Below are 24,807 nucleotides of genomic sequence, written 5' to 3' on the forward strand. Positions count from 1 at the left end.
CATCTCTTCCTAGTTTATCCAGAGTTGAGTCTGAGGGAGAGAGCTAGTAACCTGTGCAATTTATATATATCCCACTCATAAAATATTATGCAGCTACTAAAAATATCAACGAGGCATATTTCTGTGGAAACATGTTCATGAAATGTTGCTGAATGGAAAAACTCCTAAATGAATCCCCCAAAGGATACAAGTAGAAAAAAATAGGTAAAGCAGAATAAAAATGCAATAAAGAAACTGGCATAAAAACGATACAGATAGTGGACAAATTTCTAGGCAAAATTACCTAAAGGAGGAGAAGGCAGGTAGAAGCAAAAGAGAAAGGTCCTAGAGACAGTGATAGAGGCCATTTAAAAAGTATATAAGAACACCGATGTCGCAGTTTTTTCAGTCATAAAATGGGAATCAGAACAACCTTGTTCCCGAAGAGAACGGAAAGATGTGAATAAAGTGCGTACCACCGTTTCCAGTGTGGCAGAGAAAGAGAAAAATAAATATGGACTGTTGTTGCCACTGTTACTAGCACTCCTCTTAGTCTTCAAGGCTCAAGGAAAATACTTGCCATCATCATTATGTAACAACATGGGACTCAATAAATAAATCATGGGATACAGGTCGGAGCACCGTACAAAGAGCTGTTAAGAGCCCCGGGGGCAACGGCTTAACTCCACTCAGTGTCTGCGGGCGCAGGAGAGGGACGTGCCCAACACGGAGAAACGTGCCTTGCCTGGTGAACTTGAACCTGGGCTGGGCCTTCCAGCAGCTGGGGGATGCAGGCAGGGTCTGTCCTGACTCCTTCGCCTTTCCCCCTGGCTTGTCCCCTCCACAAAGCCACCGGACACGCCGCAGGCCTCCTCACTTCCCGTTGGTCAGAATTACTGTCACTCTTGGGTCTAAACCAATCGTGAGTCAAGGGGGCAGAATTCTCCCTTCGATTTAGGCCGTAAATTCACTGCTGGAGAAGGACATGGCAACCCACTCCAGTACTCTTGCCTGGAAAATCCCATGGACGGAGGGGCCTGGTAGGCTACAGTCCATGGGGTCGCGAAGAGTCGGACACGACTGAGCGACCTCACTTTCGTTTTTCACTTTCACTTTTCACTTTCATGTATTGGAGCAGGAAATGGCAACCCATTCCAGTATTCTTGCCTGGAGAATCCCAGGGACAGAGGAGCCTAGTGGGCTGCCGTCTATGGGGTCGCACGGAGTCGGACACAACTGAAGTGACTTAGCAGCAGCAGCAGCGGATATTCACTGCAAGGAGTTCCAACCAGTCCATCCTAAAGGAATCAGTCCTGAATATTCACTGGAAGGACTGATGCTGAAGCTGAAAGAAACTCCAATGCTTTGGCCACCTGATGTGAAGAACTGCCTCATTGAAAAAGACCCTGTTGCTGGGAATGATTGAAGGAGGGAGGAGAAGGGGATGACAGAGGATGAGGTGGTTGGATGGCATCACTGACTCAATGGACATGAGTTTGAGTAAGCTCTGGGAGTTGGTGATAGACAGGGAGGCCTGGTGTGCTGCAGTCCATGGGGTTGCAAAAAGTCAGACATGACTGAGCGACTGAACTGAACAGCTACTATGGAAAACAGCATGGGGAGGTCTTAAAAAAATTAAAAATGGAGCTACCATATGATCAGGCTATTCCACTTCTGGATATTTATCCAAAGGAGATAAAACTCACTGTCTGGAAAAGTTATCCACACCTGTGGTCCCCAAGCTTCTCTTGCCCTGGACCTGAAACTAAGTATCACTGGCCTTCTCCCAGCAAAGAAGAAAAAGGAGTGGCCTCTGACCAGCCAAGGGTCAGGCTGGCCACAGGCAGGATGTGAGATAATGTATGTGACACTTAAGAAAGCAGATGAAAATCCTTTGAAATGTTCTGAGCATTTATCTTTGGATCATGGGTTAATGGATACTTCTTCTTTTCATATTTTCTATGTTTTATAAACTTAGTATGTAAAAATAAAACAGTTAATATGGATAATATTAAAATGCTAATTCCTCTTTCTCGATTGAGGGCTAAGTATACACAGGACAAGAATCTCATTTGAAAAACAGTGAAAATATTTTATGATAGAGGGTCCGTATTTTGCCTGTATCTCTTGTTGGGTCGATACAAGTGCAAAGTTGATAGGAAACACATGGTCCCTTTAAACCCTCACTCAAATCATTCAGCCAGTGGGAATCTGACCACTGACAGTAGGATAGAATTGTTCCCAACTTTCAAAATTGCTTGCCAGCTGAAATTTTGGCTGTGAAAGCCTAAAATGAGATTTTAAAAAATTATAATTTTAGCAAGGTCAATTTGGACGTATTCCTACTATGAACCAGTGTCACCTTGGCTGCCTTCTGGTGACAGGAGCAGTCCATCAGTGCATAAGAAACATGTATGACCCCAGGAGATATTTTCAGAAATGATGGAAGAACAAGATACGGCAATCAGTGTTATTTCTGTGGGTTAACCAGTATAAATAGAATAAACTATTGTTCTCGGTGGTCTACAAATCATGTCCATGTTGTCTTTTCTGATTCTCACGACAGGTGAGAAACTGAGCTGCAGAAAAATTAAGTGAACTTGCTAAGCTGATTCTCAATTTCTAGGGCTCAGGGCCATAAGAGCTAAGTCACCCTTGAAGCAGATGGTGGTGGTGACTTGCTCAGCCACACATGAGCCCTGCCTGAAGCTGTCTGGTCAAGCCCGAGAGCTTGATACAGAGTGTGAAGATACAGAGGTGGCAAGGCTGGCAAGCGTTCACTTTATGTTTTAAAATAGTTATTTGGTTGCACCAGGTCTTAGTTGTGGCATGTGGGATCTAGTTCCCTGACCAGGGATTGAAGTTCAGAGTCTTAGCCACTGAACCACCAGCAAAGTCCTGAAAGTGTTCACTTTTTGATACATTATTGGGACAATTGTTTATCCAAATGGGGAAGAATGAAATGGACCTCAGTTTCATGCCTTACAGGAAAATACGTCCAGATGAATCAGACAAACATGAAAGGCAGAACTATGGAGCTTTTAGAGGTTTGGGTCTAGAAGATACTTCAGTTGCCCCAAAGCGGTGGTTGCAAACAACCACTTTATTTTGCTCACAGTTTCCTGGGTCTTTTTACAGCATGAGGCTTACCAAGCCTCAGCCTCTCTTTCCACCCATCTATCATCTCATCTGTCTGTCCACACATTAGATACATGTTTCTGAACCATTTGAAAGGAAGCTGTTATCTCTGTTTTTCCAGCGTTTATTGAGATATAATTGACATATACCATTGTGTAAGTTTGAGGTATACAATATGATGATTTGATACCTGCATAAATTGTGAATTGAGAGTCCCTTGTATTGCAAGGAGATCCAACCAGTCCATTCTAAAAGAGATCAATCCTGGGTGTTCATTGGAAGGACTGATGTTAAAGCTGAAACTGCAATACTTTGGCCACCTCATGCGACGAGTTGACTCACTGGAAAAGACTCTGATGCGGGGAAAGGTTGGGGGCGGGAGGAGAAGGGGACGACAGAGAATGAGATGGATGGATGGCATCACCAACTCAATGGACATGAGTTTGAGTGAACTCCGGGAGTTGGTGATGGACAGGGAGGCCTGGCGTGCTGTGATTCATGAGGTCGTGGAGAGTCAGACATGACTGAGCGACTGAACTGAACTGAACTGAACTGAATAAGGTTAGTTAAACCCACACATGGTTATTATTTTGTTGTTGTGAACATTAAACCTCTAGTCTCATAGCATCTTTCAGATATACAACACTGTTGCCTCTAGTCACTGTGCTGTACATTAGAGCCTCAGAATGTATTGATCTTGTAACTAAAAGTCTGTACGCTTTGACTAACATCTTCCTATTTCCCCCATTTCTCTGCCATCTGGCCACTACCATCCTACTCTCCATTTTTGTAAGTTTGATATTTTTAGATTCTGCATGGGCCAGATCATACCTTGTCCCACCTTCTCTGTCTGGCTTGTTTCACTTAGCAAAATGCCTAATACTGACTAGCATTCGACTGTACACACACACACTACACACACTCCATCTTTACCCATTCATCTGCCAATGGACACTTATTGTTTTCATACCCTGACTCTTGTGGATGAAGCTGCAGTGAACATGGGAGGTGCGGATAACTTTTCCTGACAGTGAGTTTTATCACCTTTGGATAAATATCCAGAAGTGGAATTGCCTGATCATATGGTAGTTCCATTTTTAATTTTTTGAAGACCTCCCCATGCTGTTTTCCATAGTGGCTGTTCAGTTCAGTTCAGTTCAATTGCTCAGTCATGTCCTAATCTTTGTGACCCCATGGACTGCAGCACACCAGGCTTCCCTGTCCATCGCCAACTCATGGAGTTTACACAAACTCATGTCCATGAAGTCCTTTCTGCCCAGCATAAGAGAAAGGTCCAACCATCTCATCCTCTGTCATCCCCTTTTCCTCCCGCCTTCAATCATTCCCAGCATCAGGGTCTTTTCAAATGTCAGTTCTTCGCATCAGGTGGCCAAAGTATTGGAGTTTCAGCATCAGTCCTTCCAATAAATATTCAGGATTGATCTCCTTTAGGATTGACTGGTTGGATCTCTTTGCAGTCCAAGGGACTCTCAAGAGTCTTATTCAACACCACAGTTCAAAAGCATCAATTCTTCGGCGTTCCGCTTTCTTTGTATCTACCCCTTTATCTCTTGATACTGTGCATATTTTCTAAGAATAAGGACATTCTCTTACATAACCTGAGTAGTTATCAACTTCAGAAAACCTGAGTACAATGCTTGAAATCTCAATACAAAATTCTAAACCTGAGTAGAATACAGTACTCTGAATACAACACTTTTATCCAACACAAATACAGAGTTAATCAGATATAATATCAAATACTGGATTAAATATAGTTCTCTCATTTGAATACAAAGCTATTATTTAGTACCTTTATCTGGTATTGATTACAATATTCTAAATCTGAATACAAGACTTTTATCCACCTCTTTGCTCACATTCTAGTTCTGCGAACTGACCACAATGGCCTCCACAGATTCTTTCTTGTCCATCCAGGATCCAGTCTAGTCTCACGTTGCATCTAACCATCATGTCCTTTATGACATGATGTCCTTCTGCAGCCTTTGTCTTTTGTGACATAGACATTTTTTAAAAGAAATTATTTATTTGACTGCACCGGGTCTTGGTTGTGGCATGTAAGATCTACTTCCCTGACCATGGATCAAACCCCGGCCTCCTGCATTGGGTTTTTGGAGTCTTAGCTACTGGACCACCAGGGAAGTCCCAGCACTGATATTTTTGAAGAACACAGATCAATTATTTTACAAGATATCCCCTCAATCTAGGTCTGCCTAATGTTCCTTCATGATGAGATTTCAGGTTATCCAGTTTTGGTGGGAACAGCACTGAAGTGAGCAGCTTCAAGGACTGAAAGGCTGACTCTGAGCAGAGAGTGAGAGACAGGAAGCCAGGGACTCCCAAGTTCCCTTCTGGACAGCTTCCTGTGTGATTGAATTTTTAACAGGAACATATCGAGCTTCCCTGCCAATGCAGAAGATGTAAGAGATGCAAGGTCGATCCCTGGATTGGGAAGATCCCCTGGAGGAGGGCATGGCAACCCACTGCAGTATTCAGGCCTGGAGAACCCCATGGACAGAGGAGCCTCCCAGGCTACAGTCCATAGGATCGCAGAGTCAGACACGACTGAAGAGACTTAGCACACATCATCGATACAGTTTTTTAGCATAAGAGAAAGGTACTACTGGAGGGCACCTAGTTTGGAGGTAAACAGGCAGGCTAATCATCTTCTGAATTCTTTGAGTAGGCCAAAAAGGTGGACAAAACTCAGTATTTAGGAAAGCTTCCTTTCTGCCCAGTAGAGAAAGCCACTCTCCTCCCTCACCCCTGGCATTTACAGACTCTTGCAGCTGCTGTCCTGGGAGTCTGCTAAATGCTCAGAAGACCCCAGAAAGTCGAGAGTCCTGCCTTCTGTCTTCTCTGTTTTTCCATATTCCTGCTGGGCATGTAATGGCAGCCAGCAAACCCAGGGCTGTGGATCTGATCTTGCTTTGGGTATTCTTAGGGCCTCACTGTGGAAGCTAAGCAGGGGCTGCAAAGGTTTCAGAATCCTGGGAATGGGATCAAGGATTTTGTCCTGTGTACAACCCTAGGGTAACCTCTCTCAGAGAATTACTGGGAAACTCTTTGTTTTCCAATGTTAACTTCTGCTTACCCAGACCCTGTTCACGGGTTTTTATCAGGGAGGTCACCTGGAGAAGGGCATGGCAACACACTCTAGTATTCTTGCCTGGAAAACACCCGTGTGCAGAGGAGGCTGGCTGGCTACAGTCCGTGGAGTCACAAAGAGTCCGACATGACTTAGGGACGAACACACACACACACACACACACATGCACCTGAGCGCCCACAGGGTGTTCCAAACCCTGTTTGGGTGAAGACTACCTTCAGCCACACCCTCTAATGCTGTGTAAGTTTTCTCCTCTGGGGAGTTTCTCACGCAGCCGTATTCAGCCCAAACAAGGGTGCCATGTCCCTGTCACCACTGACAGTCCCTGTTAGTGGTCGTTCCATGCTCGTGTAGGGCTCCCCGATGATGCAGAGAATGCAACAACTTCCAGAGAGAATGCACTGACGGGTGTGTTGTGCTCTTTCCCATACCTGTAACCCAGCTGGTGAGAGCAGAACTGCACCCATGACATCCGAGTGCAAGGCCCAGATGCAAGACTTCTCTTCCAGGAGCATCTTACATTAAGGCTTCCTCTGGAGTTATCAGTTAGCAGGGAACTGTAGGGACCCATGGCTTTGTTCTGACTTCTTTGGACCCTCTCCACTTAAAAATTCATCCAAGGCTGAGTGCCTTCTTGCTCTTTCCATAAAAATGAACGTGTAAAGAAATCCTCACGGGAGCTTCCCTGGTGGTCCAGTGGCTAAGACTCCGCACTCCCAATGCAGGGAGCCCAGGTTTGATGCCTACTCAGGGAGCTAGATCCCACATCACGAATAACACGCTGGCGCCACGTGTTGGCAGGACTGTGGCTGTGCTTGGGCCTGAGTCGAGGGTCTGACTCCGTTTTGTCAGACAACCCACCGCCCCCAGCCCACACTGCACAGCTTGGGCTGCACAGTGCAGCAGGGGGAATCCTAGTTTCCCCAGCCAGGCATTCAAGCAGTGCCTCCTGCATTGGGACCCCTGTGTTGGAACCGCAGAGTCTTAACCCCTGGACCGCCAGGGAAGTCCCACAGGTCTGATCCATCTAAATGCACAGGTTGAACACATCTGTCTAGAGAAATTTCTGTTTTTCTATCCTCTTCCTGCCAACCCACCTACCACTGTGGGTGTCTCCCTTTTGAAATATCTTCAGTCACATAATTATCCTGTTAGCCACCCGTTGCTGTGGTTAAGTGCCCAATTTATGGTATTTTGTTATAGGACTCAGACAAAAAACCTCTTCTTTTCTCAATTCATAGTCATTTAAAATTAAGAACCCACCTGCCAATGCAGGAGACATAAGAGACCCGGATTCGATCACTGGGTTGGGAAGATCCCCTGGAGGAGAGTATGGCAACCCATTCCAGTATTCTTGCCTGGAGAATCCCAGGGACAGAGGAGGGTGGCGGGCTATGGTCCATAGGTTCGCAAAGAGTCAGACATGACTGAAGTGACCTAACTGTAATTCCCAATATTCCCTCTGCCCAGTCCACCACCTTGATCTCTGATGGCTGTGTACAGTAGATCTCTTCCCTCCTTCCCCGTTCCCAAGTTCAAGGCTGCCCTGGGCACAGTCAACCTTTGCTGATCAGTTTCTAGAGAGATGAGGACTGTTTAGAAGGCCTTGATCAGGATATGCTCCTGGACTTCCCTGATAGAGATGTCTCTTCAAGACACCTGCTCTGTTCTGCCTGGTCCTGAAGCAGCTTAGTTAAAGGTAGAATCCATCACTTCCCTGGGCTTCCCTGGCAGCTCAGACAGTAAAGAATCTGCCTGCAATGCGAGCCACCTGGGTTCGAACCCTGGGTCCAGAAGATCCCATGGAGGAGGGCATGGTGACCCACTCCAGTGTTCTTGCCTGGAGAATCCCCACAGACAGAGGAGCCTGGTGAGCTTCAGTCCATGGGGTTGCAAAGAGTTGGACACGATTGAGTGACTGAGCACAGCACACAGAATCCATCGCCAGGTGGCAGTGTTGGCCTGCTTTAAAGTTTGTCAAAATTCGCAGGCCTAGAAATTTGAGTACTGTGTTCTACCCCTCTCCTTCTCATTAAATCGGTCCACAATCTGTCAATCCAGATTCCTAGGGCCCCGACTCAATCCACACATAACCCTCCTGGGTCCTCAGCTGGCGCCTGCAGGGTTGGGCTCTGTTTATTCTGGGGCCCCCAGGGGCTGACCCCAGAGGAAGTGATGTTCACACCAGGAGGTCAGCACAGGTTTGCTGCTGACCCTTCTCTGCTGTGGCCTTTGTCTCCAAGTCATGCTCCTATTGTAAACCTCCACATTTGGGGTGGTTGAGCCGAGAGGCAGGGGAGCCCCAGAGACTGGTGGTGAAGTGGTTTCAGCTACCTTTGCTGTCTTGGACAGGAAAAGGAACTTTACTTCTCAGATCACCCCAGAGGCTGCTCCCCGGTTTCACTCTGTCCCTCTCATCCTCCTCTTATCCTGAGGAGCCCAGCATCCAGAGTGATCACTGCCAAACAAGCGTCTAAGTAAGGATATCCCCTGGCCTGAGACCTGGAGGGGGCAGGGCGGCCACTGCCATCCTGACCAACCTGTTCCCTTGCCCTTGGCAGTAGAACTGTCCTTCCCCTACCCCACCTGCCTGCTGCTCATGGTTGGGTCTCAAAGGAAACCCCGAGACTCAGCAGAGGGCATCCTCCCTAGCTTCCCAGCCCCTGAATGTTAATTTTAAGCATGTTAAAATACAAACCTTCCCAGCCCAAATTGCAAGCCACCCTTCTCAGAAGCTAATGGACCAAAATCTGTCAGTTGGTCTACTCCTGATTGCACTTGAATCCAGTATGGAGTTGGTTCCAGGGGAACCGACTTCAACAGGAAACTAGAAGTGATGAGTTGGAGGGTGGAAGGGGGTGGTGATATGGCTACTGGAGTCCTGAAGTGGGAAGAGAAACAGTGGCTGCAGACTGGGGGTGGAACAGCGCCTCTCGAGCTGGGAAGATGGCAGTCTGCTGAGTTAGGAGTCAAAGAAAGACAAGGAAGGGGTAGGGAGGGTGTAAGGTATGCAGAACTGAAGCCCCTCAGCCCTTAAATAAGTCTGTGCAGCCCCCACACCTTAGAAGCTATGATTTTACATAAATCAAAAAAGCCAGCACATCCTTATTGCGATGAACTCACCACTAGGCATCTGAGAGCTGAAGGTTCAGGATCTCTCTCCTATTCATTCATTTTGCAAACGACAACACTGAGGTGCTTGCCTTACACACGTTGGGCTGCAGGCAGTGAAAAGGCCTGGTGCAGGGCTTTTGTTTCCTCCACAGTGCCCTCTGTCTACCTGGCTTCCTTGAGGTGGGTGGAGGAGGAAGCCAGGGCTTGATCCACGGATGACAGTGGTCATGGCTCACAATTGTTAGAGACTGGCCTTGAGGGACCTCCTGTGTCCTGTGGTTGCCCCTGGCTTGCTGTCACGCAAGTGGCCATGCAGAGAGGCGGGAAGAGCCGTGGGTGTGAGGTCCCTGTGGACCTGGGCAGTGAGAGAACCAGTTCCTTCAGGTACTAGTGACATTTCACAGGCAAAGCCACTATCTTCTCTGATGGTGCTTGTGACCACTGTGGGCTGTAGGGGGTGTCTCCTGGGGGCCACAGAGAACCCCAAGGCCAAAGTCCTTTCTGTGCTGTGTGGGTGGTTGACACCCCAGTCTTTCCTGCTCACAGGGGGCTGGAGAGAGTTAAGGGCTTCCAGGGTCTGGTGTTGTCAGCAATTAGGGAACTCACTGAGGGAGTTGCCTAAGAACAGACCTACCCGGAAGTCTGGTGGCTCCTCAGATGGGGGTCCCTGGCTCTGGGCGGACACCACTGCCAGCCCTGAGCCGCCTGGAGTTCTCTCTGATTTTCACCTGTGGTCTGTCCCACTCTTTGGTGGTGAACACTCTCACCCTGGGACCACTGTGTTTACCCTCCCTCCCAGGGATCCAGTGTGCATATTATGGGGCACTGCGTGGGGGTCGTGGAGCCTACCACTGCTGAAGCCATGGAGGCATGTCCCCACTCTCCATTGCTGCCACTGAGGTCATGGGGACACTGGGACATGGGGCCCGGAGGGCAGGAAGCCTGACAGCCTTGTGGGGCCAGTCCCAGACCTCCAGCAGCTGCGTCCTCTCCTTACTCCAACCCACTGCGAGGCTCTTAGTGTGGAGTTTTCTTTTCGGTTTTGCTTCACATTTCAGTCATTTGCACTGGTGCCTGTCCCTCTGCCCCTCCCTCTCCCTGGGCTCAGGGGCATGTCCGGTGCATCCTTGTCCAGCTGACAGCCTCCACGTGGCCCACGCACACAGCAGGGAGGGACTCCCCAAATCCTGTCACTGAAGGGGGCCGGGGGAGTGATGACAACGGGCTGAGGAGCAAGGGGGTCCAGTGACTCAGGGCTGAGGGGCTCCTGGACCCTTATCTACAAAGCTGCTCCTTAGAAGGGTCCAGCGGCACAGCTCCGAGTAATGCAGGAGGTGGGGTTTAAGAAGGCAAACACCTTACAGCTGCTCAAGTTGTGAGCGCTGGAGGCTGAGGCTCCCCACTTGCCAGCCGTGAGAACTTGGGTGGGCATTTCCCCTCTCTGCGTTTGCTAAGTGAGGATCAGAGCATCCTTCTCTTAGGATTGTGAGGGTTGCGGTCTCAGACTTGAACATCGGGCCTGAGAGGTAAAGTGAGCCCAGTTTCCCTCTCAGGCCTCCCACGTCTGCACCTGCCAATGCGTGGCTTTCTGCAGCGGAGGGCTCTGCTTGTGTTTTAAGGGCTGGGGCTTCTGTTATGCGGGCTGCCTGGAGGGCCGGCTGTTCTCAGAACCTTCCAGGCCCCAAGGGAAGCTGTTCTGTGGATGAGGCCGGGTGTGGCTCCACCTGCTGTAGTTCCCGGAGGAGAGCCGCTTCCAGGAGGCAGTCTTGGCCTTGGCCTCTGTGACCTCACCTCAGATAACCTGGGCCGCAGGACATGCAGTTCTGTACCACCTGGTTGGCTCTGCAATGTTTTCTGTACACACAATCACTTCTCTTTATCCAGCCTGAAGGAAAGCCAGCTTCATACTTCTTGAGAGTCAATTCCGTGTACTTTCCCTATTGTTCTTGCATTAGGGGCGGGCAGGGGGCGGGGCAGGGCTGGCCAGCAGTTCTTATCGCTCCGCAGCGGTGGTTAGAGGCCCCACTCCACCAACAGTCAGCTCGCAGCTGTCCCGGGTGGTACAGAGCGCAGTGAGAAATGGATTGTGGCCATCATCCCCGGGCCCTCCCGGCCTTCCAGCCTCGGGGTGGTGGGTAAGCCTGGGGCCATAGGGATGGACTGAGAACTGTGTCTGGCAGAATCCTCACCACGGCTGCCCACCACTGAGCCCAGGCTCTAAGCGGCAGCAAACCTCTCCCTCATCCCACCTCCAAGACCTGATGGCAGCAGCTGTCTCCATGGGTTGCCGTTTGTGGAACCCTGCCCCACTTTTGGTGGCCTGAGGAGCCTGAGTTCCATCTGGGTCTGGGTGGGATCTAGGGACCGGGCTGTGAGGGGTTGCCTGCTGAGATCTGTCTCTTCAGCACACTGTGCACTGGTGGGAGGACCCAAACTGGATGCTGGACAATTGCTCCTAGGCAGGGTAACTAGCCTGCACAGGGACCCCTCCTCTTACCACGGACCTGGGCCTCTCAGGGCAAAAGCTGAGCCTTGGGATCTTGAACCCGTAAAATGAGGGGTAATTATGTTGCTTTGCTTCTGAGGTTTGTTATGTGTTAACAGCTGCAAGGAGGCATGGAGACAGAATTAAATGACTCCCCTTCCCTTTCTGGTCAGAACAGATACTAACGTTTGTTTTGGTGGAGGTTTATAGGAACATCATGACTTGACCATGAGCTGACCTCAAGAACAAAGGCTCTGACAACATGAAGTCTGCAACAGCTACCCCCCCCCCCAACCTTTCCAAGAAAAGGGCTTTGCTGAAAAGTTTTGGGGAGTTCAGGGTTTTTAAGTCATGAGCCTCCTCCCTCCTTGTAGGGCACTGCAATAAACATTTCTCTGCTCCAGACTCGGGTGTTTTGGTGTTGGTTGGCCTTATTTGGACTTGCGTTTGGTGACATTCTCTGCAGGGGTCTCTAGGGCTTGCCTCTGTGGCCTCTCAGGGCGTGGGCTGGGATAGTTGGAGCAGTATTGCACATCCACTTGTGGGGAACAGATCCCTCCTCTTGAGGGGAGCCTCTCACTTACAGAGCAAATGCCTAGGAGTTTTCACCCACTGCTCCAGCATCTGTAGTCATCTTTGGGATCCCCGGACACACTTATGGTCTTTCTCTATTTTAGTTTTATTATTTATGCTATTAAAAATGGTGATTCAGGGAATTTCCTGGCAGTCCAGTGGTTAGGAATCTGTGCTCTCACTGCATAGGGCCCAGGTTCAATCCCTGATTGGGGAACTAAAATCCTGCAGGCTGTGTGATGAGGCTTAAAAAAAAAAAAGTGATTCAGGCCAAGTGGTGAAGCAGAAATTGAGGTGGGAGTGGGGTTGCTGCCTAGCATGTGTTTATTTCTTAGGGCTCAGTGTCCTCATATGTTCCACTTGGGAGCTGAGAGTGGGCAGGACTTGATAGCGCCAGATAATTTTTAAATTAAGTAGAAAAATGCAGGTCAAGCACTTGGCACAGAGCAGTGCCCATGTCTAAGTGCTAACTGTTCTCCTTGGACCCCAGCCCCCCCAGCCTTAAAAAGCAGGCACCACGTGCAAGCAGGCAAGCAGGCAAGTGCACGCAGGCGCACACAAGAGGAGGGAACACACACACACACACACACACACACACACTGGGGCAAGAGGAGGACACACACACACACACACACACAGACACACACTGGGGCAAGAGGAGGACACACACACACACACACACACACACACACACTGGGGCTGACAGCAGAAGTTCCTCTTACAGCTAATGGGATGGAACTCAACCAACCAACTTTCAAAATTCCCCTTTCCCTTCTGTTTATCTTATTTATTATGTATTTAGTTTGTAGGTGTTGTGATATTTGAGTCTGGCTAAGGCAAGTTTCTGTGGGTTCCCTTCTATCTTTCCTGGCTTGATAATTGGGACAAAGCCTCCATTCCACGGCTCCCTGGGTACAGCTGGGGGAGAGAGATATCATGCGTTTCCCCCTCCTTAGGGCTGCATAAGAATAAATGAGTTGGTGTCTGAAACTTGCAGCGTGCAAGGGACACCCAGGGAGCTCAGTAGCCGGGGTGGTGTAGGCACAGAGACGTTTAAGGAACTCACCGGAGGCCAGGTTTTGAAACCAGGACACAGAAGCTGGAGCAGAGGGCCAAAACCCCCAGGCGTTTGCTTCGCTGCCACAGGAATGCGGCAGACCCTAGACCACCACTCTGGGTACCCCTACAGCCTCTTGGGCAGAGGACCGCCTTTAGTCCACGGGGCGGGGGTGCTGCTTGTGTGTGTATATTTTAGCGGGGGTCCGGTGCAGACAGACCTGCGGGTTCTTTCTCCAGGGAGCACGAAGAGACGAATGCCTTCGGCCTCTGAGATGCTGAATGGACCTAACTGGTGGTTCCCTGGCTCCGCGGTCGCTCCCGCGCCCGGGAGAGCCTGTGTCCCCGGGTTCCCCGTCTCTGCAGTTCCCTACGCCGCGCAGCCGTCGGAGCTGGAGGACGCACCGGTTGAAACGCCGGCAGACCTCCCCGGGACCCCGTGCCCCGCGCTCCGGGGGGCCCCCGTACCCCAGTTGCTCCCCCTCCCTTGGCGCCCCGCTCTGGAGCGCGAGCGGAGGGATTGGGAGGGGCGGGGCGGGGGCGGGGCCGGAGGGAGGGCCCGGGGCGTTGGCCGGAGGGGCGGGGCATGGGCGGAGCCAGGGAGGGGCGCGAGCGCGCGAGGACCGGGAGCGGGAGCGGGATTGGGCGAGGGCCGGGGCGGTGGCCTGGGGGCGGGGCCTTGGGCGGGGCGGGGCCGGGGCGGGGCGGGGCGCGGGCACGCGGGCGCCCGGTTGCCACAGGGCTCTGAGGCGCGGGACTCTGAGGCGCGATGGCGGCACGGTGCTTGGGCCGCGGCGTCGGGCGGCTACTGGGCGGCCTCCGCGGGGTCGGGGTGCGGGCTCTGGCAGCTCCCCGGCTCTGGAGCAGCGCCTCCGCCCCCGCAGCGCCGTCCGGATCCTACCAAGAGCGACTCGCGCTGGCAGCTCGCGAGCCCGCCGCCTTCTGGGGGCCGCTGGCACGGGACGCTCTCGTGTGGGACACCCCCTACCACACGGTGAGCGACTGCGACTTCCGCAGCGGCAGGATCAGCTGGTTCCTGGGAGGCCAGTTAAACGTGTCCGGTGAGTGGGCCTGGGGGCCGGGGCGCCCCAGGTCGCGCGGCCGGCGGACCCCGAGCCCGGCGTGCGGCGGCTCCACACGCCCCCTCCTCGGCGCTCCGGCGTCGCTCCCCGGAAAGCGACGCGGCCACCCTGCCCCCACTCCGCCGGCCCGGCCCGGCTCCTCGGTCGTGGTTTGGGCTCCCCGGCGCCCCCCCAAGTCTGGCGGTGGCCCCCACTGGCCCGCACTCCGAGCGTGCCTCGCGGAGGGTGGAAGGCAAGGGGCGCGCCAGGAGCAGGATTTCCCGCCCCCGGGGCCGACCGGCGACAGAACCGAGGAGCTTCTGGCCGTTGTCACCGCCAGGTGCCGGCCGGCGACCCGCCTAGGGAGCAGCCCTGCCCGTGTAAACAAACGGAGCCGCGCCGGGTGGCGGCGAGGAGGAAGCAGCGCCGGCAGCCGGAGTCAGCCCGCGGGCGGGCGGGCCGGCGGGAAGGAAGCAGTGGTGGGGCCTCCCCGCTCTCAGTTTCACCTTCGCCCCGAAGACGCAGGGGGCCGGTCTTCCGAGGTCTCAGAAGCCAGCTCCATCGCCAGTCTGTCCTCTCTGGTCCCCACTGGTGATTGAATCCCCTACGGTTCTGTCCAGACTTGGTACTGGGGTTCACACTACCACCCATGCCCCCGGCCTGCCAGGGGCAAAAGGCCCAGCAACTGAGGGAAGGAGGAGGCAGGCTAGGCCTGGGGTGTGGGCAGCCAGATGGGGGGCTGTCAGAGGGGCTGCCTGTCAAGGAGGAAGGGGGTAATGGGATAGATGGGAGTCTAGGGGCTGTTTAAGGAAAGACTTCCTGACCAAGGCCTGAACTGGGCAGTGGGGTCTAAGTCTCTAGGTTCCACTTCTTTACTGGTCCAGTTTTTCTGTTCCTCTGAGTTTCAGCATCCTTCTGTGTAGACTAGAGGTCACAATACCCACCTGAGGGGCTGGTTGTGATGACCAGTCACACAGGGGTATGGAACAGGCCTAGCACTTACTAGTGACTAGTGGTAGTGATTTTGACTTGTGAAATTTAGAAGTAGCCAGAGTTACAGGTAGTATCTTGCAGTTATTTTTCAAGCAAATAAATTTAAGGGAACTTTGGACCAGACTTTGGTTTTTTATATTGTATATTGCTTTGCTGGTTTAATAAAAATGATTCAGTAGATAAGTGTCTTCTCTAAAATTGAGTCAGCAGAAAGTGTCCTTGGACTAGTGGGAGAAAAACTAAACCCTTAGATTTGCAGGGTTGGTGGAATGCACCCTGGATTGAGAGAGCCGCGTGCAGAGGGAAGGGGTGGAAGGTTGCAGTTCCTTTAGAGGCTGCCTTGGACTTGGGAGACCTGAGGCTGCCAGGGACATTCAAGGTGAACATGTGCCACCTTTCACTCTCAGATAAGAAGGAGGGAGTGGTGGTGGTGGTGGTGGTGGTGTAATGACAGATCCAATGCGACGGGCAGCCAGGGCCTTGTGAGCCCTACTCGGTCAGGTTCAAGGTCAGGGTTAGGGTGTGCAGTAAGACACTCTTCTGCCTCTTTTTCTTCATTTATTTCTCCTTTATGGTTATCTTAGCCAGAAACTGAACTTCAGAAAACTGCCTTGTAGAAAAACAGCCTTTCGGCCACGTTCTCTCATCAAATGTGTATGTGACCCACTCATCTGTCAGGAATATCTCTGATGGTAGCCAGTGTCTGCAAATCACAGAGGTGATCATATGAAAAAGGACCAGACCAAGTCATGGCTATCCTGGGAGCCACTAAAAAGTTGTGGGCTGGGGTGGGAGGGAGTGTGTTTTGGCATGCTCTGTCAGTGTGATGGTCGTGTGATGATGGCTTATTCCAAAGGAGCATCACTTTAAACTCCGTTTGCCCCTTCAGGAAGGTCTGTACATATAGTTCTCAAAGTGTGGTCCCTGGCCCAGCAGCATCAGCAAGACCTGTGAACTTTGTTAGAAACACCCTAGATGGCCAGAGCCAGGAACCTGGGAGTGGGTCCTCCAGGTGATCCTGATACACACTTAAGGTTGAGAACCACTGGCAGGTGGGGCACCCTAAATGGGTGGATTGGGATGAATGCCAATCTGTCTCTCTCAAACAGAGTCTGTGGGTGGTACTGTACACTTCAGTAGTGCTGGGTGTGTCTTTGGACTCATACCTGGGTTTGAATCCTTGTTTCCCTGACCATTTTTTTTTTCTTTATATCTAAAGTCTTGCCAAGTGCTTAATTTTTTAAAATTCATTTTTTTATTGGAGTATAGTTGATTTACAATTGTGTTAACTACATAGCAAAGTGAGTCAAGTATATATATACATATATCCACTCTTTCAGATTCTATTCCCATATAGGTCATTACAGAGTACTGAATAAAATTCCCTGTGCTCTACAGTAGGTTCTTATTAGTTTACACTGTTTTATGTATAGTAGTGTGTCTGTGTCAATCCCACTCTCCCAATTTACTACTCCTGCCCTCCCCTGTGGAGAAGGCAATGGCAAGCCACTCCAGTACTCTTGCCTAGAAAATCCCATGGATGGAGGAGCCTGGTAGGCTGCAGTCCATGGGGTCGCTAGGAGTCAGACATGACTGAGCGACTTCACTTTCACTTTCACACATTGGAGAAGGAAATGGCAACCCACTCCAGTGTTCTTGCCTGGAGAATCCCAGGGACTGGGGAGCCTGGTGGGCTTCTGTGTATGGGGTCACACAGAGTCGGACACGACTGAAGTGACTTAGCAGCAGCAGCAGCAGCCCTCCCCTGACTGTTCTTTGGTGCATCTCCTCATTTCTAATGTGAGAACAGTGCGTAACTGAAATTCTGTTCCAGTTCCTATCCATGCCGTTTTCTCAGTCTTTCGGATTCCGTGGGTCAGGACTTTGGACAGGGCCTGACGGGAGTGGCTTGCCTCTGCTCCCTGCCTGTGGGACTCTAGTCATCTACCTTGCTCACTCCCAAGTCTGCGGCCTGGCCTGCAGGCTGGGCTTAGCTGGAGCTGTGGCCTGGAGCACCCACAAGGAGCTTCTCACAGAGTGGTGACTAGACCCAAGGCTGTTGGCTACCAGAGGTCCCAGAGACCAAAGCAGAAGCTGCTAGGCTTCTGACCAGCGGCAGGTGACCTGGGACTGCTCTTAGCATTGAATGTGAAAACGCTTGTGAAGCACTCTGCACTTACTTCAGAACATTCCTTGCACCCAATCACTGGCCTTTGTTATTTATTAATGAATCCTGGGAGGAGGCTGTGACCTTGAATCTGCTCTTCTGTCGTGCTGCTTCACCTCTGAAGGTTTTCCATCTGACCAGCCTATTCCAGGAAGCAGGCTGGGGAGGGTACGCAGGTGGTTGTCGTGGCTCTGAAAGCCCTCCTGGACCATGGGAGAGCCAGTCTGGTTGGGGGGTGGGTTGTGGTGTCAGAGGGTCCTGGGAGGGGTGGGGTGGGGGTGGGGAGGTAGAGCTGACACCCCCAGCAGTGAACTGGTTTGCACGAAACCCGAAACTCTTTAGAAAGCCATGTTCTGATAAGGACTCTTTCCAGCTTTTGAAGTTTGGCTCTTTCCCTCGCAGGGCTCAACAGATGTCTTTGCTCCGTGTGTATAAACTCGAGACGTCAGGAAGCTGCAGATGCAGAAGTGGAGGGTAGTGACATGTTGTTTTCAGAATACAAAACGAAACTCTATTTTGAGTCTTAATTTGAAACACACGTGTGTGTATTCTTACTTTCAAGCTAGGGGATAGGGACACTGTTTATAACTAGCACTGAACACAGAGATTCTTTGGATGCTTTTTGGAACATTCCTTTTAGCAGTGGAAACCATTTCGCTGTAGCTCTCTCCTCTTCATGATGTGCCTCGAATAATTCAGATGGCAGAAACGTTGAGATGGCAAGAGCCTGCCTCCTAGGCTGCATTTCCTCCCAGTGGCTGAAGTAGCTCACTCAGGTCCTTCAAGGAACTCTCAGTGGACACATGACCTCAGGTCTCAGGAGGAGGTACCCTCGGAAAGCTCTGAATCCTCCCCAGTTGTCAGAGACATGACTTACTTTAAATAGCAGATGTTTCTGGAAAGTTGGCAAATATAGTTTTTGTGATTGACGTAATACCTCAAATTGTGCCAGGGAGGTTTTCTATTTAAAGAAAACCTATTGTGATTCCTCTTGTGAATATTAACTCTCTCATCTCTTTGGATTAAAATTAAATTTTTGTAAAGGGAGGAGGGGCAGGGATGCATTTAAACAACCATCAAGTTTGTTGGATGGAAATGCCTGCATTCGTGTGTACATGTTTATGATGAAACTGATGATCCTCTGGTCACCTTTTCTTTTTTTAATAATGTCTTAATTTTTTTATGTGGGCCATCTTTTAAAAGTTTTTATTGAATTTGTTACAACATTGCTTCTGTTTTATGTTTTGATTTTTTTGGCCTCAAGGCTTATGGGATCTTAGCCTCCTGACCAGGGGTCAAACCCACACCCCTGCATTGTAAGGCGAAGTCTTAACCACTGGGTTGGGAGGGAAGTCCCTCATCACCTCTTCTTAAAAACAAACTCAAACTCACCACACACACCCACTTACCTGCTTGCAGAGCCACATCAGGCCCGGGTGCAGACTTGCCCTTAGGTGAACTTTGTGATGCCTCACCTCACAACATCCTTGTGACACCAGTTTGAAGTGTCTGGTGGTCCCATTGTACAGATGTGGATGTAAGGGCTCTAGCTCAGGTTTGGTGGGGATCATGCATAAAATGCCCCAGTGCCTCGGAGCCTGCGTTCTAATGAGGAGAAGGACCACAGATCAGTAAAGGAGCAGGTCCACACTGGTGACAGTGCTCAAGGTTTTACAGCTGCTAAGGGGAGAATTAGGAAGTTTGTCCCATCATCCCCTGCCCCACTTCTGAGGTGAAGGAATCTTTGGGACGTGGTTCCTGCCCCTAGGGTCTTTGTGACCCAGATGGGGGTAGATTTAGCAGAGCTGGTGTTGTGTCAGAATGGGGGCTGCTGGGAAGACGAGTCAGTGCCGAATGGGGTTGTGGGAGGAGAGATTGCTGTGTGCTGGGAAATTTGGAAAAGGGTCGAAATAAGAGGTCGGGTTTGAGGCAAGCCTTAAATTGCTCTATCTCCTTGTCCAACTTTTCTTGGAAATACTTGGAAATGAAATTCTGTTGTCTTGCTGCCCAGTTCTTTGGTGGAGACTTATTTTTAAAAATGAGAGATGTAAGGGTTTCCTTCCCTTCCTCCTCTTTTTTTTTTCTCCCCTCTGCACTTGAGGCAACAGCAGGGGCCATGCAGATGTGTTAAAAGTCAACATACACATGGCATCATAGAGCCACGTCGCCTCAGACCCGGCCCTGTGCTTTCTCTGGACAGTGTCATCTGAGGGTTGTCCATGTTCCAGCTGTGAACTCAGTTTCCCTTGAGGACACAGTTGCACCATCTGACCCCATGGCAGAAAAACTCCAGTGGCATCTAATTACTACCATGCCTCCTAGAGTCTGGAACCGTTACCACCACCAATTAGGAGAGTAAGATTTAGAGGTGGTGTTTAGAGATAAATAGGCGAGTCTATGGTTAGTGAGTGCTCGGACAGTGGCCTGACTCTAGAGTGTGGTTTTAACTGTGACCCCAGGCTGCCATCCAGTGAGGGCATGGCCGGATGTCTTGCAGAGATGGCAAGGGTCTTTAATTACTCCTATCCCGGAGTCGGATGTGACTTAGCGACTAAACCACCACCACCACCACTGGAAAAAGAAAGCTCCCCGGGACTCTGGACTGTACATACCAGGAGACATATGTGCATGTGTGTATGTACCTGCCTGTGTGCAAGAGGTCCTGGACCTGCAGTCACAGCATCAAGTTGGATCCTGGTAGAAGTGAAATCCTCAAGCCCACCCAGACCTGTTTAGTCAGAGACTCAGGGTGGGGCCTCGAAAGTTACATGCTCACAAGTCATCTGGGATCCTCAGGAAGTCAGAAGCCTTGATGTAGGCCCCAAAAGGAAACTTCTTGAGAGATAAAGTCAGGAAGATGAGAAGAGGTCTGTTCCCTCTCCCAGGCACGCACCCAGCCTGGTGTCACCTGGACCCCACGTCATCCTCCAACTTGAGGACTTGGCATGTCCATCCATCATCCAGAACTTAGGGCTTCCTGTGCTTGGAGCCCTGGGTCTGGTTGCAGTTGTCCAAATAGGAACCGGGCATGTGACCCCTGCCCACAAAGGGGCAGCAGGCTGGAAACAGCACAGGGGGTGTTAGAGTCTGGGAGGCATAAAGTCCCAGGGAGGAGTAGTGCCCCATAATGGAGTGAGGATGTGTTGGCTGAGACCTGGGGGAGGCTGGGTACCGATAATGTGCAGCAGTGTGGAGGGTGGGACGATGGCCCTGAGGCAGGGAGAAACTGTGCACAGGCCCCAAGACAGGACCCTGAGCAGACTTGGCATGGCTAGCAAGGGGAGGTGACAGGACCCACTCCTGCTGAAGGTGGTCACCAGCTCAGCTGCCAGGTGTGGGTATGGCCTCATCTGCTGATTGTTCAAGAGAAGTCAGAAATCTGTGGTCTTAGTGTGAAAACTCTTCTAAAGTTTGGACCAGGGACTTCCCTGGTGGTCCAGTGGTTGGGAGTCTGCCTGCCAATGCAGGGGACTCAGATTCAATCCCTGGTCCGGGAACTAGGGTCCCACGTGCCGTGGGACAACTGGGCCTGTGTGTCCCACGAGCTGCAACCACTGAAGCCCATGCCCCTAGAGCCTGTGCTCCACAACGAGAGAAGCCAGCACGATGGAAGGCCCGTGCAAACAACTAGAGAGTAGTCCTTGGTTTTCTGCAACTAGAGAAAACCTGAGCATGGCAATAAAGACCCAGAACAGCCAAAAATAAATAAATATTAAAAAAATGAACTTTGGACCAGACTGACACACAATGACTGACGTCAGGTTTATTGTGTAAATCCAAGTGTTGCCACCAAGCCCCTTCTCAGTTTGTCTTTCTGCTTTTGTCTCTTCTTTTTTTTTGGGGGTGGGGCATTTGTTCTCTACTGTTTTTCTAGTAATTCAAAGAACTTTGCTGTGGCAGTAAGTAGGAATTTTCCCCATGACATCCACCCTTCGTTTATCAAGTTTGTGAGGTATAGCTTATATACCTGTTAGAAACTTGAAATTTTTTAAAAAATTTATTTTTAATTGAAGGATAATTGCTTTACAGTATTGTGTTGGTTTCTGCCGTACATCAACAGGAATCAGCCATAGGTTTACATATGTCCCTCCCTCTTGAACTTCCTTCCCACCTTCCAGAGTAAGTGATAGATAAAATATCCTGAGAGGGAAAAAAATGTGATTCATATGAACACAGGCACACACAGATGCAAGCTAAAGTTTGTAAATGTTTCCATGGGAGTTCACCCTCTCGAGGATTATGGGCTTGTTATGGGGAGAGTCTCCCATAACTTCTGTCAGAATGGTTTTCCATCAGGAAATATTTGTAGGAACTCCCAGCAGGGTGATTATCGGGTGGTGACTGACCTCATATTCTTGTAACCTCTCAGGATTGCTTTCCATCTGATTCTGACACAGCCCTGTGAGTTAGACGTGGCAAAGGGTACATCTCCCATTTCTGTAGGAGAAGATTAGTTTGGGAAAAGATAAATAACTGCCCCAAGAAGACAGGAAAGGAAAAATTTATATACCTCAACATGAGGGTGACCCTGAAGACTAGGTGGGCAGTGGCTGCTGGTCCCAGAGCTGTTCTTAGCTGTTTATTTCCCTGCTGATGGGGAGGTGAGGAATGAAGCCAGGCTACAAGGGCCGGCTGGAAGGGGCTCTGGCAAAAACCGGCCAGAGCCAAACTCACCTTGAAGTCCAGTCAGTGGTGGTGAACAGGAAGTTAGCAATGAACATGATCCTACTGATCTTCAAACCACCACAACCGACCTGCTTTTGTGGGCAGTCATATGACCTGAGTTTCGGTAACGGAGGGGGAGGGGAGCGAGCCTCCTGGAAAACCAGTGCCTCACTTCTGGGAGCTGGGTGCTGGCTGGACACCTGCGAAGGGATGTGGGTCCTTGTCCTGGATCGCGCCCCTGCCCCACGAGCACCCTTCCCATGCACTGCATGGAATCAGGCCATCCTGTTTGCATTGAGTCTTCTTTCCTGCAGCCCAGGCTGCAGTGTCAGCCCTGGCTGTGTCAGAATCGCCAGGGAGCCTTGGAAACCACAGGGCCAGTTGGGTCAGGTCGCTGGTGGTGGGGGAGGCGGGGAATGAGGCTGGGGATTGGGACTTGGGGAGTGCTCTACACATGAAGCACCTGCTTCAGAATTCCAGTGGTCACCTGCACCTGAGAGGTCTCTCAACCTAGGGAGACCGGCACACACCACGCCAACCGGACCCTCCCCGTTCCAACTCCAGTGGCACCAAGTGTAACGTCCATGCACCTGTTTTTGTGCAGTCAACTGCTTGGATCAGCACGTTCAGAAGTCCCCGGAGAGCATCGCTTTGATCTGGGAGCGAGATGAGCCTGGAACTGAAGTGAGGATCACCTACAGGTACGGTGTGTCCCCTGATGGCGGGTGCCTCTGCATGCGCCTATGGGCACCAGTGCCAAACGCTGCTGCCGAGCTGTGGATGGGAGGAGGCCTGGCGTCTTCATCCACCCGGGCGTACTTGGTGTCTTTAGATTCCACTGGAGAGAACAGGGTCCTCGAAAACAAGTATGACAAATGTTCAAGGCACAGGGTCACTCTTGGTCAAGCAGTTCTGTGTGCCTATGACCAGTTCTGGGCAGGGCATTATTTGGGTATCAGGGGGCATTTCCACTTTGGAAGTATTCTCTGGTCTCAGGAAAAGTGAACATGAACATGAGCTGAATCACATACATGCTGGGGTAACTAAAATCAGCCCCTCTTGGTGTGTCATGATGGTGGCACAACAATAAACCCAAGACTTTGAAATGGGGCTAAAATAAAACAAGGGCCATGGTATTTAAGGGATCGCAGGGTATCTGTGATCACGTATTCTGTACACCAAGTGTGTGCACTGAGGGGTTTGAGCAGACCTGGCGTCAGGAGCAGGTACCTGTCTTTCTGAAGCCCTGCTCCTTCCCGGGACCGTCTTGCTCAGAGGTGTCTGGTCTGTGGCCACATCCTCGTGGGAAAACCCCTTGGCTCAAGCTTCAGTTCACCTTTACAGGGCTATTGCAGGCCCCCTGGGAGCCTAGGTTGTGGTCCCTTAGGACCCCAGGTAGTTGTGGGCATGATTTCCCTCCTGGTGGGTGGCTCAAGGCTTCTTGGCCAGCCATTCAACAGGTGTCACTGAGTGCCACTGTAGCAGTCAGGGAAGGCTGGGGTACATTACAGTAATGAACATGCCCAAGCCCATGGCCCCAGTGTGGGCCAGCGACCCAGGAGAGGTCGCTTTACATGACCTTCACACTGAGGTGCTGCTGATGAGGAGCGGCCTCAGGAAGATGGTGCAGCCTGAGCAAGGTGGAGAGAGAATGTCCAGTCCTAGCCCAGGAATCCCAAGAACAGAGAGAAGGTGCAGGTGTGCTTGGCTGATGGGGAGGGGAGGAAGGGGACATGGCAGGAGGAGAGTTCAGAGTTCCAGGCCCCGGGAACCCCTGGTTTCCTGCTTGTTTCTCAGACTCAGGTTTTATCATAGATCGAGTGCACCAGGCCTGGTGAAGCTGTGTTCAGGTGGACTCCTGGAAGCAGCAAAGTGACGTTCGTTACTCTGCTGTGGTTCCTAGTGCCCTGCCCTTCTTGTCCCTCCCCCTGTGCTCAATACCCTCAGCTGTCACAGTCCCTTTCAGCCTTTACTGCCCGTCACTGCATTGAGCTGAGTCCCCTGGACAGATACCCTCCTGACTCCATGTGGCCTGGGAGCCCCAGGCTCTGCACACTGGAGTCAGGGGCGCTACTCTAACAGGTGAGCCGCTCCAATGTTCTTCACCCTCACTGGCCCAACTTGATCTATGTGTGATTGTTCAGTAGAAGATGAAGGCTCTGTGATGGGGGTGGAGGAGGTGAAGGGCGTCCAGCTATGGACTAATTTCCTCCTGTCCTCCTGTAGACCTGGACCATGAGCTGGTGTTGGGCCATGTCGGGCCTCTGAGGGCTTTTGGGCGAGCCTCTGAGTGTGTGGTTGTCACTGTGGGGGAGTCTCAGGAAGATTGCCAGCTCATTAAAACAAAGAACAACTTCATTTCCATTGCAAAGCTTTCCCGAGCAGGTATAAACCTATAAGTGCAGGCAAATAATCTATTATTCTCTCTAAAAATAAACAGACTCAG

The 24,807-nt window shown here is 51.0% G+C and overlaps 1 protein-coding gene and 1 long non-coding RNA gene across 3 annotated transcripts in view; both read left to right on the plus strand.

Annotated features, from left to right (window-relative positions):
- Nucleotides 1-11,372: 11,372 nt before the first annotated feature.
- LOC148775429 (uncharacterized) lies at nucleotides 11,373-12,251 on the plus strand. Its single transcript, XR_016039235.1, has 2 exons — nucleotides 11,373-11,496; nucleotides 12,057-12,251. It is a non-coding gene; the product is annotated as an uncharacterized LOC148775429 (long non-coding RNA).
- Nucleotides 12,252-14,195: 1,944 nt separating this feature from the next.
- The window catches only part of ACSS1 (acyl-CoA synthetase short chain family member 1), a 44,091-nt gene continuing 33,479 nt past the window's right edge, over nucleotides 14,196-24,807 (plus strand). Inside the window, exons 1-2 of one of the 2 annotated variants that reach the window (XM_055431010.2) lie at nucleotides 14,196-14,536; nucleotides 22,966-23,062. In XM_055431010.2, the coding sequence (XP_055286985.1) occupies nucleotides 14,245-14,536; nucleotides 22,966-23,062 (389 nt within the window). In that variant the 5' untranslated portion in view covers nucleotides 14,196-14,244. The remainder of the gene's footprint in view (nucleotides 14,537-22,965; nucleotides 23,063-24,807) is intronic. The other variant, XM_055431019.2, reaches the window with a different exon arrangement.

Source organism: Moschus berezovskii, chromosome 15 (genome assembly GCF_049115385.1).
Source record: "Moschus berezovskii isolate FMDL1 chromosome 15, NW_MosBer_1.0, whole genome shotgun sequence".
In the NCBI taxonomy this organism is placed as follows: domain Eukaryota; kingdom Metazoa; phylum Chordata; class Mammalia; order Artiodactyla; family Moschidae; genus Moschus; species Moschus berezovskii.